We start from the raw sequence: 9,988 nt of genomic DNA, 5'->3' as shown, positions 1-9,988 counted from the left end.
AGTATATGGAGGTCAGAAAAAATTTTTACTTTTCTGTGTGTGTCTGGGTATGTGTGGATGTGTGCGCGCGTGTGAAAGCTTCCCCTGCCCCAGTAGTTCTGGGCTGCATTATTCTAGCGCTTATTACTGATTTGTTTTGTGCTGTTTCTCAGTTATCCATTTTCAAGAACTTTATTTCATCTTTCATGGCTTTTGTGAGGTTTGTTTTTGTTTTTTATGGATGGAGGTTTTTGAAATTGCATAAAGAGTTGTTTTATAACCATCACCACCCCCTAGAATAATTCGGGTTTGTGCTTTTTCTCTTTGGCAGCTATATATCAAAGGCAAAAAAGAATTGGAAAGGTTGTTAAGATGTTATTTTCTAAAGGAACCACTGGTAAGACTTCCATTTTCCTCTGGGGACAGTGGCGATGGATTTGTGTTTAAGCAGTGATTTCACCATATTCAGGTAGTTGCCAGCACCGTTGCTTGTCTCCAAAAGCACAACTTCAGCCTGTCACGCTCATCAGGACTGTAAGGACAACTGTAGGTTCTGGCTGTGAGGTAGCTGGTGTTGGCCTTGCAGACTTCTCTGGTGTTGGCCTTGCAGTCTTCTCTGCTAGTTGTACATTCATCAGAAAATTGGTGGGGTGTTTGGAATCATTAAGAGGCTCAGGAAAAAAAGTTAGATTTAATAAGGAAAACAGCCCTGATAGTTTCTGATCTAAATTTGTGCTACAGTTTTAAAACTGGGTTTCCAGTAGGCTGCAACTGCAAGTAGTCATCTGTTAGCGAAAACTGGCCTCTGCTTTTTCATTTTATGGTTTTTAATTTATGACAGACAGCCAGTGCTCCTTGTGGCTTAAAGTAAAGGCAAATCTTCCCATCAAAGCAAGTTCATTATCAGTGGTTGCAAATCTGTGACAATTCGTAGAGGATTTAATTCATTTTCTACGACCCTGATTTTGTCATTTTTTTCACCCTGAAGCTGGTTAGTGATGTAACATTTGCCAATGATCTAACCAAAAGGTCATGTATTTATTTTTGTTACACTATATTCCTTGTAAATGTCTAATTAAAATGTGCACTTTTTTAAAAGAAAAGATGGAGAGCAATTGGGTTTGCTTGAGAAGCTCCCTGGCAGAACTGTTGTAATCCTGCTGCCTGTGCAGGATCCGCTCCTCTCCCCCCAGCAGCTGACTCCCTCGCCAGTTTAACTTGCTGATTAGCACTGGCATCCGGCAGGCGTGACTTCAGAGTGGCAGGAGATCCGAACCGGCGGTGCTGGAGACTGGAAAGAATGCGGTGTGTGGTGTCTCAAAGCAGTATGTACAGGATAGATCTGAAATTATTTTTAGAATAGAACTAGTTCAGTGATCCCAAGTGGGAGAGGGAGGTTTAATTTGGAAGGAAAGCTAAACTGTTTTTCAGCCACTTTATTTCCCTTTTCTTAATTTGAGATTTGGCTTCAGATCTTATAAGTTGCATTCCAAGAAAATAAATCAAAAGGTTTTCCATTTCTTTGACACCAGGAAGTAGAGGTACATTGACAGTGTGTCACCCTGCTTTAAAAGGTTAAAAAAAAGCACAACCACCTTTCTTTTGCAGGAACAATGATAATGTAGCTATAACCCTTAAATCTGCCACTGTGAGCAGGTTTTAAAAGCATGCAGCAGATTGATGGTTCTCTGTGCTGTGCCTGGGAACTCGTTTCCCTGAGCTTTTGAATTTGCTAGCTGATTTTGACAAGACACTGATTTTGCAGAAACCTGAATGTATCCCGAAGCTGGGTTGGTCTGGGAGGAGCCAGACTGATGAAGAGAGACAGGCTGCTGAAATCCTGTCTGCTGTGGGCTTGTGGCAGGTTCAGGTCTGTGGATGGATATGGCTTAAATCTGTACATCTTTGGGGAAGAGGGACCAGATCCAGTTCGTAAAGAGGGTCTGCATTTCAAGTGTTTCGCCTTGGAATGCGTTTTTTCAAAAGCTCTGGCCCACAGAGCGACTTGCGGGGGCTAGTCTGCCTAACAGGGATTGGAGACAGTGGCCTGTCTGCGTTCTGGTGGTGCGAGTGCAGCTCGGGACTTGCTGCGTACCTGGGGAGCTCGGGTCTCGCTTTCCCCAGCGAGGCTGGAGAAGTGAGCTGTGTGCCGGCAGGGAAAGGGCCAGGGATGGGCTGTAATGATCCGTAGTGGGCGCGCTTCGTAAGCTGACCGCTGACTGTCCTCACGACTTGGGAGCGGTCAGTTCTCTCAGGCTTGGCCTCAGTTCTGTATTGTCTAAATTAGGGGATAGCTGGTGAGAGCACGGGGAAGGCAGGCCTTGAGCCTGTTGGTTAGCTGGAAAGGGCTGCTTTCAAGAACTAAGGATGTTGGGATGCTCTTCACAAGTTGTGTTTTATCCAGGTGCCACTCCATTTTTTTTTGTGTGTAATGACATTTATTTATATTAAAACATTAATTTTAAAGAGTTCTAGAACTTTGAGTTTGTATGAGATTTGAAACTGTGCTGTTCGTATGGACTTCTGGGGATGGGATGGGGAACGGGACAAGAAGAGGCGCTAGTTGGCAGCCAACCCTTCCGCAGAGTTGTCCAAAGATTGGTTGTTCACTTCAAAAATCTGGATTTATAATTTGAAATTGTTTTGGAGAAACATTGTTCAGGGAAGCTTCCAGAGCGAGGGTTATTATTTTCCCTTTGTAATGTAAGCTGGAAAGAGTAAGTTCACCTCATCTGCATTTTCTGATTCTTCACCTAAACCATGTCAGCACAGAACAGGGTATTTGAGCTCAACTTCCACATACTTGCGGAACTTAAAAGACTAAACGAAAGTACATTACTGGGGGAAAATTAATTCTTATTTACATTTCCCCAAAAGTCTAGAAACATCCCTGTTGTGTTGGGTTTGGGTTTTTTTGTTTGGTTTTTCTTTTGGGTTTTGGTTTTTTTTTTACTTTTTTTTTTGTGCTTTATCTGTGTTTTTAAAAAAAATGTACTGGGTTATAATGCATTTTATTAACACTATGTACATATTAGCTGCTTTGTGTTTCAGAATGGTAGTAATTGCTTTGTATATTAAAGTGATTCTTGTGAATTTGTGAATTATTGTCATAAAGTGCTTTTTCTTACTGTAACCTTTGTGGTATAAACTGTCATAACTCCCTTTTTACACAAACATTTATGTGCAGACACATAAACATGCTTTAAAAAAACTCTACAAAGTCTCTTTTTTGAGCAGGATGTTCCATTTACACTAATTTAGTGGCAACTGATAGCCAGATACGAATATGGGAAAAGGCATATTTTAAGAAGACTGTGGTGTCCTCTCATGATCTTATGGCCTGCTGTAAGTACTCATTTTTCCAAAGGGAAAACTTTTTTAATCTTAATTTAAATGAATTAGATTAGTGAGAGGTTAAATCCTGAAAAAGCGAAGTTTCTCTTTCATATTTTTAAACCTGGTTTCCAGTATCCATTCTGGTGGCAGTTGGTTCTAGGTCTGTTGTTTAAAAATGTGTGAAAGACTTTTCCCTTTCACAGTTTCAATATGCTGTCTTTCCCACTTCCAAGCATTCCTGTATACCACGTACCACTGATGTTAGTAACAGAGCAGAACAGAAGGCAGCAAACACTGCAAGGATCGCAACCCAGTTATGTAATCTGTCAGGCTGGATCCAAACACGGGGGTGAAAGCCAGGAGAACAAATTCGGTGCCGAGGTAAACACACCTCCAGTGAAACCCAGGGGAAGCAGCAAGGTCAGCTCATTATGGCTGGGATTTTGTGGTGTTCACAACTGAGCGTTTTCATGATGCCATTCATGTACTTGCTCAGAAAAATCTGCATCTCAGTAGTGAGGGAGAATCCCAAAGAGAGGTTAGTACCTGAGAGAAATACGCAATTTGGCTTGAGTTTTGCATTGAAGAATTGGGCAACACAGATCCCTGTGCAGTCAGTAGGTCAGCTGGTAAACGCGATTCTTCCGACACTGCTGCACCTTGACGGTCTTTGTCCATAAGCCAGAGAGAGGAACTTCATACTCAGTGTCTTTATTAATCAAATGTGACTGTATTTGCGGTGCCATTTTAGAAAAGTTTGTTCCCTTGCAGAATGGCATGTTTCAGGCATGGTTTCACAATCCCGCAGCGTGTTCATGTCTTATCTGGTCACCTCCCTGTGACTTGGATCCTCTCCCTGGGGTATTTTATTTCTCAAGAGGCTGTTTGTGCATTGCCCCACTACTCGGAGACCCGTGCTTAAACGCAGCCTCCCTACGGATGAGTTCACATCATTTGTTGCAAAACGGGACCAATGCAATGGAACCACCCAAAGGAGAGTCACGCCGACTTCCCTAGCACCGGGATGAACAGGGTGACAGAAGGCGCTCGGGCAGGGTGCTCATGTAATTGCCGAACAGCCGCTGAAGCATTACCATGCGTCATCTCCTGCTAGAGCTGAAGCTCACCTGGGACCGATGGGTAGGGACACCGGAGCTTGGGATGGCTGCTCTGTGTTGCTCACTCACCGGGCAGCTGCTACTTCTGTCTTGCACATCTGGAGTGCTTCACGCCCAACATCCCCCTGAAGCTGTGTGTGATGGGAATGTGAAAAAGCTGCGAAGCCCAGCCTGGGACAACAGAAGGCACTGCTGGTGGTGCAGGTGGGTTGAATCGGCTCTTGGTTTCAGCTGACGTACGTTCTCACAGTTGGTGCCTTCCCCTAAACACTAGCTTAAAAAGCAGCCAGGACTAATATGCTTACAGTGGTGGCCTAACCACAATATTCCTGGGTCTGCTCCCCTGAATCTAAAGGAGAACCTGCACCCCAGTAGCAGAGGAGGTGTCCCCTTGAGGGGTGCCACTTGCTGAGCTGGGCAGGGACCGCCAAGAGCTCAGTTCTGCAGGTCAGATACAAGACACTCACCTGAGCTGCCAGTGTCATCTCACACCTTCCTCCACAAGTATTTACGTACAGGCAGGAGCGTCTCTTCAGCCTTCAGATGTGCTCCCTTGGGTCTGTATACAGCTGCCATGCAACAGCAGCGCAGCAAAAGAAGCCAAGCCTGGTCTCTCCCAGCACACGTCTGCTCTCGCAGGAAGGCTACGGGCTGCAACAGCAGCAATGGGAAGACAGACGCTGAAAGCTGCTAAGCAATTAGATGCAATTAAACTGATGTGTTTTAAAAGTACAAAACTTTTCCTACTATCAAAGCAAAGCCCACTTTGCAAAAGTATGTAGGTTTTATTGCACTAGGTTTTATTCTGTACTACACTGTGCTTTATTCTCTGCTATTCTAGGAGGCTTTTTTAGCATGTTTCCACTATGCCAACAACACAAGCTGCAGCCTCTTGCCAGGGCCAAGCACAGCCAGGTAGCAGGCCTTCCCCACGCACCAAGTCACTTTCTGCTGGCTCCAACCCCAGGGGGGAGCCTAACATACAGTGACCATAGACCAGCTGAGAGACAAGGAAACACCAGTGGGGAGGAAAAGGAAGAGGAGTGGTGAGAACTTGCAGCCACACTCCAAAAACTAGAGCCAGAAAGAGTGGGGAGAGCTTGTAATTTTTTTCAACTGTTGCTCACCCTGTTGATAGGACAGAAAAAGCCCTGTCTGGCACATTAAAGCTCATATCATGTTCTGTTTTTAATTAAAGGTGCCATCTCCCTTCCCTCAAAGGGATTTCAGCTCCGGTTCCAGACTGCCGATTCCCAGTCTACACACTGTTTTAGTGACACCATGTGGCTTCTGAGGATACTGTGGTAAGCGCATGTTTAGAGCAGCAACGCCCAGGCCAAGTCCAGAGCCAAGCAAGGAACTTAGCTGAAAAAGCACCAGGGACGTGTCTGGGATGAAGCACAGGTTCCTTTGGGCCTCATGGAAGCTGTGATAACTGTGTCATTTCCAGATTACAGCCTGCACATCACTTCTGGACCACAGACCCTCTGCATCACTTCCAGTTAGGAAGTTAGAGGATAGTGATAAAGAGCTCCTAACATCCATGGACTGAAGAGCAGGTCCTGGTGCCAGAAACATGCACACCCTTAAAGCCTGAACCTGGCCTGGGGCTTGGTAAGTTAATTTTAAAGAAAAAATAAGTTCCGCATCCACCAAAAAAAAGTACTATAGCAATTCCTGCATTTAGAAGTGTAGCTGTCTTCTGTTAGGCCATTGTTTTCACCAGTTTCATTCTCCCACCACTAGGAAGTGAAGGAAGTCTGCTGCTGGTGTGAGCCGGATTCCAGGCTGCAGCATTTTTCACATAGGATCTTGTGGGATAAACACACACAGGTGTTTTTACAAGCTCAAGGCATGAAATTTTTTACTTAGAACAGCATCTAACTACCACTGTGCACAGAAAGCACACTGACACCTAGACACTGCCCCAAGGTCCCGAGTTAACTGAGGTACTCCCCCAGCTACCAAGCCTTCACAGCAGCACCCTCCCTTCCTAAATAACAGCGCTCAGCAGCAGTGAGCCACAAAGGCAGGAAGTAGAACACTATGTAGCAGCACTTTGAGAGTCAAGGACTGATTGGATGTTTGAAGAGCAGTTTGAGTCCCCTTGTTTTGCCTTTCCCTGCTGGCACATGTGCAAGCATATCTCCTCCAAGGAGCCTTGATCTGTGCGAGGGGAAGTTACCTTGTAAGGGACAACCCAAGAACCACGGCTGCTTCGGTACTGCAGGCGTAGCCTCCATGCTTGCAAGTCAGGTAAAAACACCACTGATTCCTACGTTGGCTTACTCTGCAATACTGATTCCCAACCCATCCCCTATACAGATCTTGTGCTTTGTTTCCCTGTGCCTCTTCAATGCAACAGTGACAGCAATACAGTTTTATAGCTGCTGCTTTTGTTGGTTTTGCCCTTTAAATGGCTTCTTTCACCATGACTTTTAAGATTCATAGGGCCTGAAGAGTTGAAGCATTTAGAGCTGGTGTCCTAGCTTATCTTTCATCCACTTACTTTTCTAGAGTTAAGGAAGTGATAAGGGGGGAAAAAACCCGACTCTATTTCTAATTTTCCCACAGAAATTAAGTGTGGTTTGATTTTAAACAACAGAGCTTCGGATGACATTTCTGATGCCTGGAGATTTCTGCAACTTAAATCCGTTTCAAAAACTACATTTGATAAAGAAGTCAGTGGAAGAGCCTATGCAACTCTACTGAGAAATGAAGCAGAGATTCAGTAAGCAGGACAGAAGTACCACCCTTGCTGTGTCAGCCCAAGTGATCAGACAAGACCATCACAACAAGAAGCCAGTGAAATAACACAACTGCAATTATATGCTTAGGAACAAGTGTATTGAGTGGAAACAAGGGGAGTATTGAACAGCATCAGTGGTTTACTAACAAAGCACAGAGTCAAAAGTCATCCTTGCGACTACCCCTCTGTGCTTTGTAGATATGAACATCCTTACTGGAATCATAGTGGACCTCATACACAGAGAAACGGCCTCTCAGCATCTTCAAGAATTTGTGGTCCCGTTCATAGCGGATACGACAGGAAAGAAGAATCACAGTTTGTTCTGAGCACAGGTGCTCCAGCGTCTGAAGCAGGTCTGCAAAAGTTTCTTCCAGATAAACGATGTCTGCGCCCAGGATGAAGTCAAATGCTCCTGGAGGGAAGTTATCCAGGTCTTTGCCCCAGGTCAGTTCCTTCACCACAGCTCTCGGACGTAGTTCAGAAGGTAAGTTAGCCTGTACGTTTGACTCCAGGAACTCCAGTGCTGCCACCCTGTCTGTGATGGTAACACGGGCACCTAAGTGGTACAAGAGTATATGTCTCAGACACACAGTCCATCTCCACAAATACAGCATTTAGAATACAATGCTCTAAGTCAGGCAGGATCCTTGGTTCCTGATAAACACTAACAACTCCCCTAAGCTGCCTGATTAAAAGCAAACAAAAGAACAAAACAAGCAAAAAGCCCACTATCTACATACATCCTACCCTTCACCAGTCACTTAAGAATATCAAATCTATTCCTCATGAAAATTAAGTTGGGTAGGGAACAAAAAGTACTTTCTGGAGCTTTTTCTTAGTGCATGAGAGTAGAGAAGTTACTTTTCTGCCTTTCCATAGGTGACAAGAGAATAATTTCCAGGGATTGTTACAATTAACCTGCTCCAATTCCGCATTTGTTCAGTAGGAGAGAGGCAGCCTACAGAGCCTCTTTCACAGGTCAGACAGAAGTTACGCCTGTGTGATTTTGCATGGCAGGGTTGTGTTTTGTCAAACTGCTTTGTTTTTATTATTTCAATAGGCATCTTCCACAGCTGCTAGAGCTTTGAATTACAAACTTAACCTGAGGCAGTGCAAATTTAACATAGCACCCAGTCTCTGCCTCAGCCACACACAGATCACAGGCAAATCACTTCATTTCTCTAGACCTTGGGTTCCCTGTCTACAAGATAGGCTAGCAAGGCTTACATAAGCTCCAAGAGTGGTTTCTGTCCGTAGGTTTATCTGCTGCATACAAGGACAAGTGGAAGACCACAAGCACTCCCTCACTCCCTTCGGGAAGAACAGCTGCCGCACTTAACGCTGCTGAGCTGCGTACAATAGTAACAGGCGTCAGCCTTAACAAGGTCCCACCATAAAGTAAACTGCAGGGGCACCATCACTACAATACATTGCACAGCAGGCTCTGAAGTCTAACGAGAAAGGAAGACGACTCAGACAGGAAATATCACAGTTCACATACCTAGCTTTGGTGTTAACTTCTATACCAGGCATGTAGATGTAAAAGTGCTAGTTTTACTACAGTTGTAAATTGCTTTCCAAAAAAAAAAAAAAAAAAGCACTTACCTAATAACGTGGCCACTATTCCCAGCAATCCAGTTCCAGCTCCCAGCTCAATCACAGACCGCTCCCGGAGATCAATGCCTCCCATGTCCAGATAAGCACACAAGACAACAGCCTAAACCAACAGAAAAGGGCAATTAAGCGCAGGGCTCATTCCAGTCATACTGAACACTGGATTTCTGATCTACACCAAGAGAGGTTATGGGAAGCGTCAGGCACTTTGGGTCTGCAGCAAGACTTTGTTCAGCCCTTCTCTGCCTCCTGTGTGCACATGCGGCCTTCTAATGACTTTTATGGAAGGCTCTTACAGGAAAAAGGAAAAAAGAACCATGGAGGCCACAACTGGGATGTGGCAACACTGCTTCATGAACCCTCAAATGTAACAGGAGGCAGAAAGAGTTGCATTGGGAAAGGAAAAGCTGGGAGGGTGTCAAACACTGGTGAATGAATACAGTATTGCAAAAATCAAGGATACACTTTCATAGTATCTTGCGTGGTGTTTCTAAAGGTTTCTGCCCAACACTGGCATGCCGTCAGGAATTTTTAAAGTATTAACACTTCTGTTTGTGGCATTTTACAGAAATCTTGACAAGAAGCGCTTTCCATAGCAAGTTCTGTCTGGAAAGACCAACAGCCCTGTGCACCAATTCACCTGAGGAGTTTGCTAATATTGCTACACCTGTTCTTCAGATATAGAGGAAAAAGTGTGATTAGTGTCTGCACAGCGTGCCGACAGAAGCCCTTGTATTCCTACAGCGGTCCTGTGACCGACTGCCCACCACAAACCCCTGCTTTGGACAGCTGCTGCCCCCAAGGCCAAGTCTATCAGCAGTCCTTCCCGACGCTACAAGCAGCAGCAGGACCCGTGCTGTGCTCTGAAGGGTGTTCAGCAAATATCACAGGCCACGGCTGAGAAATGGGTGAGAGTTCTGCGCTATCCGGAACGTTTCCCGTGTCTGGCATTGCCCGTGCAGGGTTTAAGTTGGCACGTTTCCCCTGGAGGCTTCCAGGATCTCTCAGGAGAGGGAAAAAAAGGTAAAGCAGAGTTTAACGTTTTCTTTCCGTAATTAAAACAAACAACAAAAAAAATCTTGTAGAAAAAAGCCCTTCCCTTAATTCAATGTTAAGCATTCGGAGGGGAGTCTCAGAGCCCAGAGAAGCGCTACTGGAAGGCACCAAGCCCAGGCTGTGCCCCTCGGTGTGA

The 9,988-nt window shown here is 45.0% G+C and overlaps 1 protein-coding gene across 2 annotated transcripts; it reads right to left on the bottom strand.

Annotated features, from left to right (window-relative positions):
- Positions 1–7,259: 7,259 nt before the first annotated feature.
- METTL21A (methyltransferase like 21A) lies at positions 7,260–8,906 on the bottom strand. Of its 2 annotated transcripts, none has more exons than XM_010153303.1 (2): positions 8,788–8,906; positions 7,260–7,738 (listed from the first exon to the last, which is right to left on the bottom strand). In XM_010153303.1, exons 1-2 carry the CDS (start codon positions 8,870–8,872, stop codon positions 7,341–7,343), a joined length of 483 nt encoding a protein of 160 aa, XP_010151605.1. In that variant the 5' UTR covers positions 8,873–8,906; the 3' UTR covers positions 7,260–7,340. The 2 variants fall into 2 exon arrangements, with proteins under 2 accessions (XP_010151605.1, XP_010151606.1); XM_010153304.1 differs by having other exon boundaries at positions 7,266–7,811; positions 8,788–8,893.
- Between the last annotated feature and the right edge of the window lie 1,082 nt (positions 8,907–9,988).

This window comes from Eurypyga helias, unplaced genomic scaffold (genome assembly GCF_000690775.1).
Source record: "Eurypyga helias isolate BGI_N326 unplaced genomic scaffold, ASM69077v1 scaffold37096, whole genome shotgun sequence".
NCBI classification, from domain to species: Eukaryota; Metazoa; Chordata; class Aves; order Eurypygiformes; family Eurypygidae; genus Eurypyga; species Eurypyga helias.
This window is presented reverse-complemented; position numbering and strand designations above follow the sequence as displayed.

Coding starts and splice junctions, on each gene's coding strand:
- METTL21A (XM_010153303.1), bottom strand. CDS start 8,872: ATGGGAGGCATTGATCTCCGGGAGCGGTCTGTGATTGAGCTGGGAGCT. Junction 7,739..8,787: donor AATAGTGGCCACGTTATTAG/GTAAGTGCTTTT, acceptor TGTACCACTTAG/GTGCCCGTGTTACCATCACA.